The 18,460-nt window shown below is 38.2% G+C and overlaps 1 protein-coding gene across 5 annotated transcripts in view; it reads left to right on the top strand.

The window, feature by feature from the left end:
* MCTP1 (multiple C2 and transmembrane domain containing 1) overlaps positions 1–18,460 on the top strand; it is a 170,493-nt gene that overhangs the window by 83,370 nt on the left and 68,663 nt on the right. For all 5 annotated transcript variants that reach the window (XM_033163778.1, XM_033163776.1, XM_033163775.1 and 2 more), the window contains 2 exons: positions 2,656–2,749; positions 15,515–15,617. In XM_033163778.1, the coding sequence (XP_033019669.1) occupies positions 2,656–2,749; positions 15,515–15,617 (197 nt within the window). The remainder of the gene's footprint in view (positions 1–2,655; positions 2,750–15,514; positions 15,618–18,460) is intronic.

Raw genomic sequence — 18,460 nt, 5'->3', positions numbered from 1 at the left:
AAATGAGCTGACCTTGCCATCAGATCAAATAGCCTTGCAAAATGACTCTATTACTGTCATTTAACCATTTGTAGCTGAACATCAGAGCCCTGCAAATTAAACAGGCATTACTGTTTGAACCATTATTTTATCACTATTGTATGAAAAGCTTAATTCCTTTTGGGGTGGGGGGAAGGAGGGCCATAATGGGTAGCAGACCAAGAGAGAGATTGTATGACCTTTTCAGAACGGGTGTGCTGAACCCCTGCTCCCCCTTGTCACAGTTTAAAAACCAGAGGAGCTAGTTTAGTGAAGAAGTTGTTAGCATTCCATTTTTATTATGACATTTCACAGTCATCCGATTTAATGTCCCTTGACCGGATTGTCCACCGTGAGACGATGGGCTTGAAATGTTATTTAGAGCATTGATAAAAGGTGAGCAGTTCTAAGATGACAGCGAGTCATAAGGCTGGTGGTGTGACATTAATTTTCTCCATAACAAAGATGGAATAAGACGTCATGGTGACAAGCTGTCAATCAGTACTGGCCCCTCAGTGTATCTCAATGCCATAGGATGGGGTATTGGTTCTCCCATAATAGAGCTGAACTGAGATGCTCTCCCTGACAGCTGCTGCAGCCATACAGAAAATATATTATACAGCCTTTCATTAAAAAAATAAAGAGGACTCATCTCCAGAGCATTTCAATCTTTTCCCATCTATTGAGGGCTGAAAGGATTCACAGCAAATCATAAGATTTCACTGCTATGGAAATTTCAGGCCTTCGATACCATCCAGGTTCTGAAGCCTTCAATAATAATCATAAATAAGAAGGCTGACAATCGGCTGATAAATCATTACTTTAAGTTGCATGTTTAAAGTAACGTATTAAAGTAATTTGCTTTTCACAAAATCCTACAATAATATTCTACAGTATGTCACTGGCCCAGATTGTCAGAATGTGCAGTAAATTGCTCCAAATCAGCTGACTAGCTGAATCTAAGTTCAAACTATAATTACCCCATAGAGCCCTGACAAATAGTACCAAGTGAAATACTGCAATCTCTCTCTCTCTCTCCCTCTCCCCCTCCCCCTCTTCCCCCCCCCATCCCGTGTGTGTAATGTGAGTGCAGGTGGAACAAAATTGAATTTGTGCTTTTGCTTTTATCTTGTAGGAAATGTGAGATAAATATAGTTTCAAAACCTACAGAACAAACATGTAATTTCCACATGCCTGCCACCCTTGTTCTACATATGTGAGAACTGAAAAATATCTGAATTTAGATACAAGCTTGACAAAAAAAAAAGCCGCCAAACCTTCTTGAGAATTGTAACAAATGACACGCTACCAGCAAAGCATCTGTATTCTGATGCTATCTGTAACATAACTTTCAGAATCAGGCAGTTTGGAACCCTATAACCAGTGTTTGCTTAGTTTTGGTCCTATGATTAAATACAATTCTGATGATAGACAAATGTTTTTAAAAATTTGTAATAAATGGGCATGTGTTTCCATAGAAAGCAATAGATATAAATGCATTTATATGTGAAAATTGATGTGCCATATAACTGCAGCGCTTCAGCTCAGTATGCCAAGGTCAGACCTTCTCTGTACGCAATAAGCGTCTTAGGGGATTTATATTGTGGGCTTTGTGTCTGACTCTCATTGGTAAAAATGTTTGTCTAACACTTTAATAGTTGATATTTCAAGCAGAAAATATTCCTTTTTTCCTGAGCAATATACCACTAATAATTATCCATTAAGCAGCAACATAGTAGAAAGGAAAAGTAATGTCTACTTCTACTAAATCCTACTTTGCTTTAAATTGGCACATTAAAACGTATAGAAATCTTGTTTATTCTTGATATATCCTGCTTGGGTTTTATATATACATAATATACATATATGCACACAAGTCTTGTTTTGGAAAAAAAATAAAAGTTTGTTACAAAACATGATGTTGCTTTTGGAAGAATGATCAGCTATTATATAGTTTTCTTTATCTAATATATAATTTTATACAAAAACTATATGGGAAATTAATGTGCACAAACTATGATATATTTTTTTGAAAAAGTTACTCGGTTTTTTTCTCCCTGTGTCTATTTATAGGTTAAATACAAGTTGTTGAATGCATTAGTGATATTTTTGCCAAGAGATATGGAAGCTGTTGTGAAGGGATCTGCTTTCTCTAGCTGCTTAAAGATAGCTCTAGTCTTGTTTAAGGTATCCCCTAAAACCAGCAGGCATTGGCCATTAAACACGGGCTTCTGAACTACATCTCTAGAACTGGATATACCTCTGTCTTAGGGTATACAGAAATATCTCTTGATGCGTTGTGACTTGGGGCATTCTCTTTCAGTATCATTTTGGTGCACTATTTATTACAATTAAATATTGATATATTCAGAATAAATAATGCACTAACATGAAGCTGAAATATGAGTGCTGTGGTTTAGATCTTTTAAAATCAAATACTGGGAATGGAAATAGATATTTCCTACACTGGGTGGAAACTATACAGTACTGAAAACACATAGTTGACTTCCAAGAATAAGATTTAAGAATAATCAAACAACCATTATAAAATGTGATAGAAGAGGGAATCGCATTTGCCTGTTTTCCCTCCCTTTGCAAGCTCTTCCTAACTTCATAGTTTTTTTGTGTGTGTTCTAGAGTCTAGTGCGGATGTTTCATAACATGAAGGATGTGGGATTTCTCCAGGTGAAGGTTATCAAAGCAGAAGGTTTGATGGCAGCTGACGTTACAGGCAAGAACTACTTCAATTTTTGTGGTGATAGTTATCCTATTGAAGCATTTCTGGTTTATAGTCTTTTACAAAACTAGCACTCCCAACAGGGTAGAAAACTTAAGTTTGCTAGAATCTTTGCAAATGAGCTCTGTCTTCTCATATTTGTGTTTGCGTGCAAATTTGTTTCAGCTAATGAACACTTTCCCAAACCGTATGTGAATTGAAACAGTCATCATTTGAAATTTGCATGTTTTTGAGTTTTTGAATGCAGTTCTCTAGTTGAATGTGTACACATACTAGGGTAAAGCGTGCATATAAATGCATATATTAGTGAAAATAACATAAACCACCTTTTATTAGGGGAATTTGCTTTATGAAAAGGTGTGTTTTAGAATAAATTTCTGGTGAATTTCCGTGGGCACCTTTAATTTAAAAATTGCAAACTAATGTGGAAACTGAATGTAAGATTAGAAAATTGAGAAAAACAAAATTAACATACTTGCCCATCCTTAGTTTGGACTTTGGACAGCTCAGAGCTTTACTGAAAATAGTAATGGAAAAGGATTTTAATGAAACAATGCATCACTGCACCTCCAAAAGGTTTCGTGTTGTTCAGCTTCATTCCCAGTGTGCTACAGCAGATACACAATAGTAAAACAAAATGGAATTCAGTATTTTGCAAGATAAAATTCACTTGTTCATGGCAGGGCAAGTTCATATGTTAGTCAAAAACAGTATTTTTAAAAAAATGTAAAGCAGAGGAGGTCTTAAAATGCAGCTTCAGAATAGTATGTTTCTGATGGATGTTCCTCTGAAAATGTTGGATATTTGCATCAGCGCTCTGGATAGCATCATCATGCCTGTTGCCTTATTTATTTACATTTGTATGCTTCCTTTCTTCAAGGTGGCACATGTGGGGTTCTTGGGTGGTTTCTCATCTGTGTTGATAAGACACAGACCTGTTTGGGTTCTGCAGGGTTGCTGAATCGTAAATCTTCTTACGAAGCTGCAAGCATCATGTATCTTTACATTTGTCCAGAGATATTTACCAAAACTACCTACTTACCAAAACTTCCAGCACACATTTTCTTAATGGGCCTTCTATAGTGGTTTAACAGCTGATTCCACACCCACACACCCATCGAATGGATGGATTTATGGCACCTTTCTGCCAAGGCGGTCTGCAGTTTAAAAATACTAAAAACAAATTGACTGGAGCAGGCCTTGAAGTTGTTTTTGTCTCCTTCCCACGATATTCATTGGTCGTATGGCAGTGGGGCAAGTCTGCCTGGAGGAGTAAGCCTTGGGGTTGCCTTTGCCTGCCTGCTTGCTTCCCTCTCTTCCTCACAGGGTAGATGGTGTCTATTGCCCCTTCTTGGGCAGAGAACGTAATGATAGCAATATCATTATTAGTTATTTATGGCTTTACGTTTTAAGATTTGTTGCAGTCAATTGTGAGTTAGCTTAAGGGTTTCCTGGTGCAGAAAGGCAGGTAGAAATACTGCATGTGATGGTGGAACCAGGTAGTCTTCCATTACTGAGTCAAGTGGAAGTTAGTCTGTTGCAGTCGCCTGCTTCTTCAGTGATGGGATCTTGCTCATTTCAAGGATGAGCAGTGGGATCCCCCCCCCCCAAATCTGTGTGATTCTCTACTATTATCTATGCAGTACATTACAAGGTGTATTTCTGCATGCTGGACAGCTTTTTTGTGTGTGCAGGAATCCCTAGCTTGTTCATGGGGGTCCATTTAGATTAGGATGAATTGTGTATTTCAAAGTGTTTTGGTTTTAGCTTAGTTTTGATAATAGAATGGTCACATTGCTTTCCTTTTGTCTGTAGCTCCAATATGCAAAAATCATCCTTATGTAACTAAGTATTTTACACCACAAATTTAGAAACGTTGGGGGTGCATACATAACCATTTTAGCATGTGTTCTGCTTGCAGAAAACCTTCCAGCTTGGTTGTTTGACAAATAACATCTGTACGTCACCTGATATACACAACAGAAATAGACAGAAAAATCATATTTCAAGACACAGCATTTTTTTCTTCTCATATTTTGTTTTGTGTTCCATAAAGCATTGAATTCCAAATTATCACATTCGCTATGAGGCAGAAAGCATGAGAAGGACCTTTCGTGTGCTTCCAAGTTCAGGTTTGAACAATACTTTCAAGAAATTGATTATGTGCTAGTTTATGTTATTAGATTGGTTTCAGTGCTTTATGTTTACACCTGCAAGTGTTGAGTCTTACACAGTTTTAGTGCTTCATCTTATATTGAGTAGATTGGCAATGCTTCTATGCAAACAAGTGTTGCATAGGCAATGGTGCTGTTTGGGTTCTGTTTCTACAGTCTTTCTATACAAGTATTTCACAGACAAACATAAAAGGAGTATATGCAGAGGTGTACATAAATAAGTGTTGACCCTTGATAGTAAATAATATAGTCTTATGTATGAATTAGGCTGCAGTTCTGTGATCACTTACATAGGAGGAAGTCTGGGTCAGTTCCTGGTTGGGAATTTCATGTATGCTGCCTTGAGTTCCATAATGGAAGAAAGACAGGATATAAAATGTAATAAATATATCGGAGGACCTTGCTTCCCAGTAAACATGCTTTTTACCAATAAATTATTATTATTATTAGTTTTTCTAGTATTTAAGAGCCAAAATATTAACCTACAAATTCCATAATTTTGCCTTGGGATAGACTATCATATTAAATCCCTGAAAATAAAAAGTAAAGGCAAAGGTAAAATTTGATTAGATTTTGCTGAATTCTAAAATATTCTCTCAGTAAGCAAAGAGGAGGATTTAAAAAGATATTTTATAAAGCTTTTGTTTTAGGGGGGGAAAGCATTTCAAAATGTGCACTTTTGTCACAGTTATATTTTCTAAATTAGTGAATAAAAAACACAAATTATATCTGAAATGGGCCAGTCTTCTCCTTTCCACAAAGCACACACCCTTAGTTAGCTGAATAGTACTAGAGTCAGTTGCTCCAGTTCACTGTTACTAAAACGTTGCTTTCAGTAGAAGAGTATTTGGTAGTGTGCTTAAATGTAATAGGCATATTTAAAAGATTCATTGATTAGTTACTCAACATTAAACTACAACAAGAAATTGAATTTTTAATCAAGTAATACAGACTTTCACAGTCTCCGTATGTGGATAAAGCTTTTAAGGGATTATATGGGGTCATTATTTCATTTGGAAGAATAGCTAATGAGAATGAAATGGCTCAAACTATGGCTTGTCATGAACAAGTAAACCTGCAAGCATCTGGTGCAAAGATCATAGATCCAGCAATCCTATCCTGGTTCTGCTTTAGCTGTGCTACCAACCATCAAGCTATGGTTTGGCTGAACCTGGTTCATGGTTTGTCCAGCTAAACCATGAGCTGTAACCAAGGTTTGTTCTTGGGTTACTCTTCATGGTTCAGGGGAAGCAAACCACAGGAACTTTGTGAACTCTCATGCAGTTGATAATAGAAAACCTTTAGCAGTGCAGTACTACAGTGTTTTGGAGTTGTGTTACAGTGAACATGGTGATTAAGGAAGATACAAGCTAACACGTATAAAAATAGGGGGTGGGGGACAGCAAAATTTCGTAGAAGACATTACATGAATGAAATCACTTTCCTAAATTAGGAGGAGTTGCTGTTCACACAGCACCAGGTTGGAATCAGCTCTTCAATCAGCAGAAAAGACTTCTCACTAGCAGAACATATCTCTGGATCTATGCCAAAGATATGAAGAACCTGGACTGCATTGGTTCTTATAGTTCCACTGCTAAAGCATGATTCTGTGCCTCTGTTCTGTGGAAGTTGGATACTTTTAAGGCATTTTAATGGACGTTTTAATTGTAATGGCATAGACCTCTCTTGGTTCCACTACAGATCCAGAGACTCATAGGACTGGAATGTTGAAAACAAGAGAATTCTAGTCCCCCAAAGTCATGAAAATATTCAGTGAAAGGACCCTATATTCATCTTACCTTCAAATCTCATGGTCCCTAAACAGGTTGTGGTATTTGAGGAAGTATTTTAACCATTTCTCATCTTGTGAGATGAAGAATTAGAAAATTATTTTGGGATAAATGCATCACTTCCCCCACCTTGGTAGCTAGCACAATCATGCCAATAACTATTAAATACACATCGCCAACATATGCAAATCCTTTTTTTGGGACACCTACCAACTTGTTGGCAGCAGAGAGATTCTTGATAAGGAAAACAATACAAAATGGATGAACATCATTCATTGGGTAATATGGCAAGAGAGTGAAAAATGGTTATAGTTTATTCAGATAAATTTACATTGATAATCCTAAAGCAGGGTGTTACTGAATGAGAGAATGTGGAACTCACCTTTCTATAAAGTTGGCACAAACCAACTTAGGCCAACTGCATTCTGATGCGAAATACCGGTAATTCTCTAGCCCTCCAGTGGGAGTCTGTTTGTTTAATAAGATGTAGATTATTTTCGTCAGGTATTTTCATGATTTTTTTTTTTAAAAAACTGAAACTGCTGAAAAAATAAGAAATAACAGTAGAAATTATGCTGAATCTTGTATTCACTGTTAAGCAAATCTTTTTTTTTCTTAAGAAATGAGGATAACCCGGTCTCATTAGTGAAGTTAAATCTAAGCTGCATTTGACAGGCTGCCTGGAAAACAGTTTATTATTATTTTTTGCTATCTGTGGGTTTTAATTAAGATGTGTTCAATTATAGTCTCCTCACACACTCACTCCCCCTGCTTGCTGTGTCACAGACTGGTGATCAGGGCGCTTTCAGATGGTCCGGCCCATGACTTTGACCTTCTGCGCGGTCCAGCGTTCCCTGGGGAACCGTTCAGCTCATGAGGTCTGATTTCACACTTCCAGGATGCCTCGGCTCTCTTAACAATGACAGGGAGACAAAGCCCTTTAGAACGGGCCGCACGGGGACTTGTTTAAATTGGAAACTAGAGAGGAGTCAAGGAACAAGGTTATGGACTATAGAATAGTGTTTTTAATAAAGAGCTCACAGCTCTGGTTCAGCTCAAAGAAGGTTACCTCTGTACAATTAATTGAGCCATTTATCTTGGCTTCTAATTTTTCACAGAACGGTATGATAAATATTAGCTAAAAGGCAAACGAGATATGATGTCATGTATTTCAACATTAATTTAGGCTTTTTAAAAAGCAATCAAATACATATTTGGTTGGATTTCCCCCCATTTTCTTAATTGCACAAGGTTTGGGATTTTCCTGGATAAAAGATGGAATTTGTTTGACGGCTTACTGCTCTTGGATTTATTATCCTTGATGTTTCAATGCTTCGTGTTAGAGGCCAAAGGGAATGTAGCATGAAAGATGCAGTCATCCTGAATGCAAGTAAAATTCCCAGAAAACTGAATGTTCTTACTGCTTAGTGTCATACTTTTGGCTTTCATTTATGCTATTGTTTATGAATCCTTCATAACAGTAGTGTAATTTGTCTCAAACAAAAAACAGCAGCCCAGTATTAATTTCTGTTCTAGCTGGGTGGGAGAGCCAGAAGGCATCAGGCAAAACACCAGAAGTGGCAGGTGAGAAGGTTTTGGATGGAGATTTGGCAGTTAGCAGTGAACAAGTTTGCAGCTACCAAGGTTGTGAGCTAATTCTGCAGAAATGCAGTAGCTCCTTGACTAGTGCGCACATTGCTCAAACAAAAGCCATAGTTTATTTGAGTCTGGTGTAGACTTGATGACTCCTGAAATCCTGCACCTTGTCTAAGAATGAGGAAATTTAAAAGGCAACTCATTCAGTCACTATTGAATGATTTCATACTGCATTGCACATCATCTCAACTGGAAGGGGTCTACAAAGAGTGAGTATTATTGTGTTTGAGTGTGGGGTTCTGAAGTGAGTTACGAGTTTTACTAGAAAAATCTTTCTGGAGAGGACTCTGGCAGTACATGGACTTTGATGTTCTAGGAGAGTTCCTGATTGTGTTTCATACAGATAGGATTATTTAACTGGTAAGCAATGCTTCAGTAAAAGTTTTCAGGTTGGTTTACATCTAAAAGATACAAAATAATAAACAAGAAAAGAACAAAACTAAAAAATAACTGCAAAAAATATCTAATAAGTTACAAGTTTTGGGGAAATGAAAATGTTTTTTTAACTAATGCCAAAATGAAATTGACATAGATACCAGGCAAGCCTTCCTGGAGAGATAATTCCATAAGCAGGGGGCAATGACTGAGAAGGCCCTGTCTCCAGAAACTGGCTTCCAAAAATTATTGAAGAGGCCTCCACAGCAGGCTCCTCTGCCTTTTAATGTCTGTCGGAAAGCAGGGTCACAACACCTGGGCATTTATGTTACTAAGAACAGTTCATTTTCCTAGTTTTTACCTTATGCTGCCTCTTGCTTTGCCTTCTTTTTCAGTATGAAGAACACTTGGGATATTAAGATGGCTGAGATATGATCAAGTTGTTGAAAGCAATCAACACTTTGTGGTTAATATCTGAAAATGTAAAGCTAACAAGATGCAAACTTGTTCTAAACTACATATGTTGAATGAAAAACTCCTAGCCTGTTTGTGTCCCATTATCTGTAAATGCTTTCTTTAATATCTGAAATGGAGCAGTATATTTTTTGCATATTTTCGCACAAGTAGGGCAACCCATCCCTTAGGGTGTCTTCCATACCTGTCTCCTAGCCCTCTTGCAGTTTTGAAGAATGCAGAAAAAGTAGGTCAGCTAGATATTACCAAGGCACAGAACCTGTGATTCACTTAGAAATACCTACGCTCATGCCTCAATCCCCTGGAATCAATGAAATCAGTTGGCAGATCTCCTGTTACTTGAACTCTTCTTTTGTCCAGTGTAATTTTTTGCTTCTTCAGGGTGGATTTCTTTTCCTTCCCCGATCTATCATATGTTGCTTTGAGCTGCATATCTGAATTCCGCCATCTTCAAAAAGAGTAGAATATAAGTGGAAAGCATTCTAAATGTAGAATGAGATTTATTTTTTTAGGTGGTGTGGCAATATCAAGCTTTTTTTTAAGGGGGCTTATTGGCAAGGAAAACTTTGGTACTAGAGTGGCAGTTATGTGGCACAATTCTTTTATGTTTATAAGTTACAGTTAAACAAGAAAGGACAACCTGTTGCCTCAATCGCTTCAGTGAAACCTATTTAGTAACCCCTGTGATGACCAAGGTAACAAGGTCAATAGCTTCATGTGCACTTTTGTTTCTTCAGCAGTGGCTCAGATATTCCACAATCCAGTCAACACCACAAAAATACTTCCTTAATGCCTACATTTCCCTCATGCATCTTGTTTGCCTTGGATACTTGGTCAGTCACACTTCCTCAATTCTGCAAACGCCTTTCGTTCTCGTTCTGCTACTTATGGCAAGTCTCCACATCAACAGTTAACTTTTATCTTCTTGCACCACTCATGTCTGTGAACCTCAGTCCTCAAGTTCTTTGCTTCTAAAAGCTCCAGGTAGTTGCATTCTCCTATTGCCTGTGGTGGTTATCATGCTGGGTTGGGTAACAGTGCCACTTTGTGGTTGAAGCCAGGAATAGAACTTGAGGCAAGCAGGCAGCTCCCATAATTCAGTTAGCTTCCTGCTTTCATTTTTATTTAAGCTTTTTCATAAAACTATACAGTAAAAAACTAATTGAAATTTTAAAAAAATAAAATAGAAAATGCAAGGGTAAATCTTAACCCTTGTCTCACACAGAAAGGGGGAGGGTCCTCCCAGCTCTCACCTGGGAACTTCCCTTTCTTCTCCCAGCCTCCTGCTCTGGGGTATCTTCCCTTCCTGCCTCTCACACAGGAAGAGGCCACTCGTTGGCCAATTTGAAATGCAGCTGCTGGCGGGAACTCAAGCCAACTACCCAGGGGGCTTGGGGAAATCCCCCCAACGGCTGCCTGGCCATGTGCATTCCATTCTAGCTTCCCAGGGCTAGACACTGCGCACCCACTGCCAGAATCCAAAGGTATATATCCTTCCTCTGTCCTCCTTTTGTCCGTTGGAGTCCCTCAGTGCTTGTGTTTAACCCTCTTCTAAAGAAGACCAGTGGACATTGCCTGTAGCTTTCAGCACACAATATGCTGATGACACCCAGCAATTCCTATACAGTGGTACCTCAGGTTACAAACTTAATTCATTCCGGAGATCCTTTCTCAACCCAAAACTGCTGGCGTGTGATTTCTGTTCTCATCCTGGGGCAGAGTTCGCAACCCAAGGTACTACTTTCAGGTTAGTGGAGTTTGTAACCTGAAGCGTTTGTAACCTGAAACATTTGTAACCCGAGGTACCACTGTATTCCAGAAATTTATTCCTGCATCCAATCGCACATCTACAGCTGCCTGTCTCGTATTGTCACTTGGATGCTTCTGTCATTTTAACTGCAATACTTCAAGACAGAACATCTTATCTCCCACCTCCTCTCCTTATACATTCTCCATCCACCCAATTTAACAGGTACAGAGCCTCTGTTTTCTACTTCCTCTCCCTTTTTTTATTTCCCATATGCAATTTGTGTCCAGGACTATATTTCTTCTTCCCTTTGCATATAGTGCTGCAAAATTATGCTTTTTCCCTTCAGTGAAAATTGGATAATGCTCTGGTCCTTTCTCACTTGCCCCATTTCATTTGCTACCTTATGCAGATTATAATACTGCAATGCATTATATGTTGGACTTCCTTTGAAGGCAAATTCAGATTAAACAGACTCCTAGTCTTCTAGAGCTGCTGCCAGTCACTAGATAGGCCAATGACCTTGACTTGGTATAAGACAGCATCCTAAATTAGGAAATTACTGTTTGGAATGCACTTAGATGCAGTGTTGTTGTTGGCATCCATCTGTCTCAAGAGACAATGGAGCGCCCCTCCAGAGGTGAAGTCAAACCACTGGAGAATCACAACGCCTGCTGTGGCCGAAGAGACCAGAAACATGTAACTGCTGCCTCCAATGTTCTTTGCGTGATCAGGCGGAGTCCCCCCAATACCCAGGCAGCCCCTGAGCGGAATAACGACACAAGACAATGTGCTATGTGATTAAAATTAGGCCACAACTTTATTAAGATTCAGATGTAGGGAGACCTTGGCTCAGGCATTGGGCGTTTTCCTTCCCAGCTCCCCAGCCGGGGACCTGGGTAACTTCAGGGTTATCCAGCACGTGAGGGGATTGGGCTAGCTCTGGAGAACATATGTTCAAGCAGATAGCCCGCCCCCCTGTTCGCCGCCGCTGGAGGGGGAGGGCAATGACAACCTCGGGGCGTATGGGCCAAATGCCTCCCCCCAAGACCCCTTTAACGGGAACCCTGATATCAAGACGCCATGCTATTTGTCACCAGCTTGTCTGCAGGAGTTGCCGGAATGACATCTCATCCATTCTATGCCCATTTCAAGGTGCTAGTGTTGATCTTTTAAAGCTCTTCATGACATGATACCAGGGTACATGAAGGATCACTTCATTCCATATGTTGCACACTAAGCACTTCATCAGAGTCTCTTCTCTGGATTGAAGTTCAACATATGGTAACCAAGGAAAGATCCTGTTCATTAGTCTCACATAGAAGGTACATACATGATGCAGTCACAACAAAGAAGTAAAGTTTCCAAATACGGTAAAAGATCGTACCTTAGGACAATTTGACGTTGAACCAACCAAAATGGTGGCCAATCTGGACTTACTGTTAAACGGCATTCAGGAGTAGTAAACATAGCGCTATCTAATTCCGCAAATATAAGCGGACAATGGCCTATAAAGTCCAATACAGTCACATTTGACTTGAAAAGAGGAAACTTTCATCCAAATGAGGTGATGCTTTGAAAGTACATTTAAATGCAGATAGAGAGCTTGAAGGAGCTCCCCATGAAGGGAGTTCCATAGCTGCAAAGCAACACCAAAAAGGCCATGTCTGGTCTTTGTTAATTGTCGGTCAGACCCGAGAATTCACAAAGCTTTGTTTTGAACAGCACTGGAGCAGTGTGTATCTTTATAGAAAATTAGGTGAATGTCAGCTTTTAAAAGAGATTGGAATAATTTTTTTCTGAAGTTCAAATCCTGGAGTGTCAAGATTAAGGGTTTTGAGGTCTTTTGCTGTACATATGTCTTAAATTTAGCTAATGTTTGTGGGATCATTTTTAAAATAACTAGATATTTATATCCACACCCCCCCCCCAAATATGGTTGTTGTTGTTTATAATATATATATGCTACCCTTTATCCATAGATCTCAATGTGGTTCACAATATAAAAAGACAATAAAACCCCCAAAATATGTAATAAAAATAAGAGCAAAGCAAACCAGTAACCCCACCCAGCCACATAATGAGAGACGTGGAAGTGATTTTGGTGCAAATCTAATATTGTTTTAAGGCTTGTAATAAATGCTCACAATCATTTTCACATGGTGGAAGACCTTAGACATTAAGCCCCTGCGTTATTGATATGCCTATTGTGCACCCCTGATTTGATCATGTCTATATTTTGCATGTTAAAATTATTAGCCTATAATATTAATTCTCTTGTCTATTCACCGTTGGGAAGCTAAATTGATGTGATTATGTATTTGGAACAGCATGTGTTGCCAGATTAAATCAACACAGTGAAGAGCATTTTCGTAACGGTAATGCTGTTATTATATGTTAAAATTATTTGTGACCTTAACATTAGCTGCTGAGAGTTAATTATAAAACAGATTTTAGTTGTAGTGAAAAGATGAACTTTGGACTTAAGACTTATTACTACAAGTATATAGGCACACCCACCCACCCATGTACAACTGCATTTTTGCAGAGCGCTGTAAAATAAATAAATAGGTTTTCCCTTGCTACTGCATGAGCGAGGGAAGACAGCCGCCTTCTCCTCACCTCCGTGCCCCGATCTTGACACTAGTTCTTCTGGACACCTTTCTTGGCCCTCACCCTCCATGGCCAGCTGTTGCTACTCTGGGCACTGGCTCCCCTCAGGCAAGCAGGAAGGCTTGGGATAGGTCAGTCAGTGGCCCTGAGTGATTTCCAGGCTGAGTCTCTCTCTCTTTCTCTCTCTCTCTCTCTCTCTCTCTCTCTCTCTCTCTCTCTCTCCCCACACTTTACCTGATTTCACTTTCTCCTGGTTCCCCCTCTGAGAGAGGTTTGAAGGTTGTGGAGAAGGGAGAGGGCCTTTTTGGTTTTGGCCCCCTGGTTATGGAATACTTTCCTCAGCGAGGCCTGCTTGGTACTATCATGTCTATATTTTTGACGCCAGCTTAAGATCTTTCTTTACTCCCAGGCGCATGTTGGTGTGTGATATAGTGATTATACTGTTGTTTGACTGGTCATCATAAATTGGTTGGTGTGGTTGATGCTCTTGATACTGGTTTTATCTGGTGATGTCTTTAGGTATTTATGATTATTTGTATTTGATTGTTTGCTTAAATTGTAATGGCTATACTTTAAATTTCTTTTGTTTCACTAGAGATGGTTGATGAATTCATTTTTCAAGTTTGGGATAAATGTTACCCTTTTGCAAAATAAAAGCATCAACTGCAATTGTAATGTTGCATATTTAAAACAATTATTATTTACCATTAAAATTCATAATGTGCACATTAACCTGTGATGGCGTTTGAATCAATATTGTCGTTTGGAAGATGTGATTCCTGGACAGCTTTGCTAAATATTGATTTAATTGTCATTTGTTTAAGGTATGAAACAAATTGCATGCCTTACTGCTATTGTTAATCTGGCTCCTTTGAACTGCTGAATCTATGGGTTCATGTAATACATGGCATTACATTACAAAAATATTGAAATTATTGTGGAATACAATTGTCTCGTGCACTAGATTTGCTGGATTGCAGCAAGATCCCTCAGGGTCCCCCCCCCCAACCATTTTACCATCAATATTAGATCTGGGGCATAGTCTTACCACTTCTCCCCCCCCCTTCCTTTCAATTTATGTCAACATGTTTAATGTTGTAAAATTGAGCGTGTGACTATTGGCTGTTTGGCAATGTATTTTGAATGGGAAGTGTTTCCTTGATGGAAATTCACTGTGTTGTCTGAAATATGAATGCACATGGAAATTGGCATTAATACATTGTTATATTACGTTGGATAATTATAATACTTAACTTGGCAACATAAATTTCAATAAGATTTACTCTCTAGTAAGTGTTAATTTAAATGTTTGTAGAATTGAAGCCTAAATTAAATTAAGGGCAACATGAATGGTGAAGTTACAGGTAGGTAGCTGTGTTGGTCTGCCATAGTCAAAACAAAATAATAATAATAATAAATCCTCCCGGTAGCACCTTAGAGACCAACTAAGTTTGTTCTTGGTATGAGCTTTCATGTGCATGCACACTCCAAACTTAGTTGGTCTCTAAGGTGCTACTGGAAGGAATTGTTTTATTTTTTTATTTTGTTTTGACTATGAATGGTGAAATTAGTTATTTTCAAGGGGAATTAAAAATGGTAGACTTACTAATGTTTTACCCCGCCCCCAGCACAACCATATTTCATTACTCCAAAATTAAACCCAAACCTTGCTCTCTGCATTGTGCAGTACATGGATTTGTTATGAAAACTAGGCCCTGCTTCCTTAGTTTTCTAGCTGTCCAAATAATTTTTGATCTGTTGATCAGCATTTGACACTCTAAAACTTATGTATTTCTTGTTCCACTGCAGAATTAATGAGTAAACATGCAGGTTACTTTCATTGTTACAGTGTGAATTCAAGTTACATAGAATGTGAAGATAATTTTAAGTTGCAAAGTATTCATAATATTGTTAAATGGTCTTTTCCCAGGTAAAAGTGATCCATTTTGTGTAGTTGAGTTGAACAATGATAGACTGCTGACCCATACAGTGTACAAGAATCTTAATCCTGAATGGAACAAGATCTTCACATTGTAAGTCTTAATGTGTCACTTTTGAATTTTACTTGTATACCTGGCTAATCATTTCAGAGCTATCAAGATAAAGCTAAATTGCTTTGATTTCTTAAGTGGTACAAGAGATTTCATTGGAAAGAACAGAAGCACAAAGTAGATAACTTCTCTCTTTGATTTTGCCTTCTGAGTGATGATATTCCAAATGTCAATATACTTTGAAGGTACTATAGTATACTGCTGTGCAGCTACTAGGCTGAAACTTTTTAATGTTCGTTCCAATAATTTTTAAAATTTATTGGGCAGTTTTACCCATATTCCTGACCACCCATACTGCTGCTACCGAGTTGATGCTGGGGAAGATGTCCAATATAACCCCATGCACATTATTTTAACTTTAAATGTGAGTAAGCAGACTCACTAATATTGGACTTAAAATAATGCTGATTTTCTTTCACAATGATCCACCCTTGCATTTAGAAATGTAGGGCAGAGTCTGAGAATCTGAACATTTGTTGACCCTCATATAGTATCTTGAATGCTAGACCTGTTGGCTCTTTCATTATATTGAGATTACCGGTATTCCTCTGAATTAATTTTAGAGGGGAGGGGAGGAACCATAGAGGTAAATAAAAAGTTAGAGTGAATAAAGTAGCAGGTGAAGTATGGAAATATTATTGGAACTTTTATATACTGTTTTCCTTAGTGCATTTATCCTGGATGTGTGAATTTGGTTTATTAACTTTAAAAGGTGAGCAGGATGAAATTCTCATTGTCTCTACTAAACCAGTGGTTTGTAAAATAAATAAATAAAAATGAAGGCCTGTCGTGATAATAGGTGAAAGCCATTGCTCAGTAGTACAGCACGTGAAACCTTGCCTAGTGACAGAGGGTTTTGCTACACAGTCTGCTGAACAGCAGATAGTTGACACACAACCTTTAAGCTCTGTTACTATGATTATTCACTTAATGAATGGGAGCTGGATATAGGAAAGAATGTTAAGAGGCTTATTCTTCTGGAAGATCTTATTTTTCCCCTCTTATTAATTATGCTCCTTCCTTTTCTTTTTGTAATGTTCTGATTTCCGAAGTCTGTTGGATTGAAGATGATATCTTAGATCAAAAGCCCTAATAGAAGGGGTTTGCTCTAGCATCAGGGCGCTGTGCTAGATGAGTTGCATTACAACTTTAGAATTCTGTGAAACTTCTATTTATGAAACACTCTTTGTGATGGAAAATTACTTTAGTACTTAATAGTTTCTCAGTGGCAATATTTTGAAACATTTAAAAATTAAAGAATCAAGCATCTTCTTTTTCTGTGGTTGCTCCGATTGCAGTACAACACAAAGAGAAAGTAAATCTGTTTCAGGTTTGTTTGTTTGTTTTTGCTGCTTCACTATCCACTAAACTTTCCCAGCTGGAAGCTTTAGTTTTATGTGTGTTCAGTCACCTTCTACATTTATGTTTGTTATGTCGCCTTCTACATTTTTGGTTTTCTAAGAACCAAGTTAATACTTACTATGTAGCCTGTAAGATGTATTTAACCCCCACCTCCTTTCTTTGTGAGATTGAAGAAACACAACAATAAGCTATCAATTTAATTATTATCATTATTGTTACTTCTTTGTTTATTTATTATCTGCCCTTCACCTTAGGGTCCCAGGGTGGGGTATAACATTAAAACAGAATACTAAAAACAGTCTAAAACACCTTAGGCTACAATCAAAAAATAAATCAAAAATAAGATGAGTAAAAAATACACACCTCAAGTATTAAATTCCAGGGCGAAGAGGTGTGTATTAAAGGGTGTATCCCCATTCAGTATTCTGTGTATTTGCAAAACATGTTGCATTCATTGATAATTTTGTTTATATGCAAAAGTTCCACCAATCAACCCCCATTATTTCATTCTACAACATCTCAGTTAGCTATTGCAAATTATCTTGAATGCACTATATCATGAGTCACACATCTTTAATCTTTAATTTTTGCCTCACTCCTTATTTGTATATATTTTTCAAAGTTGATTATGCCACATTCCTCTATGTATTATTACCTGGATATGAAGTGCTAATAATTTTTTCAAAGTAAATATCAGTAGCTCCTAAATATTTATAGAAGTACACATGGAGCTTGTTTAGATGTAAAGGCCAAGCTATAGTTTAGCATGAATGTGCAGGCTCTTGGGAAGGAGATTCCATGCAGCTGCTTTGTTCTTCCTCTGGTCCTGATGGTGTAAGCTAACTAATTGTTTGACTTAGTCATCCAAATTTGGGGTCATGTCTTCTCTAGACAAACCATGATCTTGGAACTAAAGCTTATTCTTGGGGTTTGTCTGGAGAAGAAGCGGAGCAGCAAGAGGTCTGGAAGAGGCTTGCATCAGGCACAATCTCCTCTTTGGGGACCCTCTCTCATTCACGCCACAGTTTGGCTCAGCACTGCATGCCAACTAACCCATAATTAAACCATATTTAAAGGTTGAAAGACTGAACCTTACAAATCTTCAGGCTTGGACATTTCATCCCTCCTCTGGCACAGCCATGTGGGCTTTAGGAGAATTTACATCCATCTTAGGTTAACTGTGGCTTGCAATGTCATCTGAATGAGGACAAGCTGTGGTTGAGCTTAGCTATAGTTAGTGAAAACAAACCAGCTTCTAGTATTTAGGAAAATTACTAATCATAATTAAGACTAACCACAGTTTGGGAGTTCAGATAACTTGCCCAAGCGCAACATGCTAAACAACCAAAGGGAAGGGGGACATGTGTGAACCTAGTAGCAGGCTAGACCTAACATTATTTTCCTACTAAACCATGATTTACGTTTACATCTGAATGTAGCCTAGCTGGCATACAATTTAATAC

Source organism: Lacerta agilis, chromosome 11, assembly GCF_009819535.1.
Source record: "Lacerta agilis isolate rLacAgi1 chromosome 11, rLacAgi1.pri, whole genome shotgun sequence".
Lineage (NCBI taxonomy): Eukaryota > Metazoa > Chordata > Lepidosauria > Squamata > Lacertidae > Lacerta > Lacerta agilis.
This window is presented reverse-complemented; position numbering and strand designations above follow the sequence as displayed.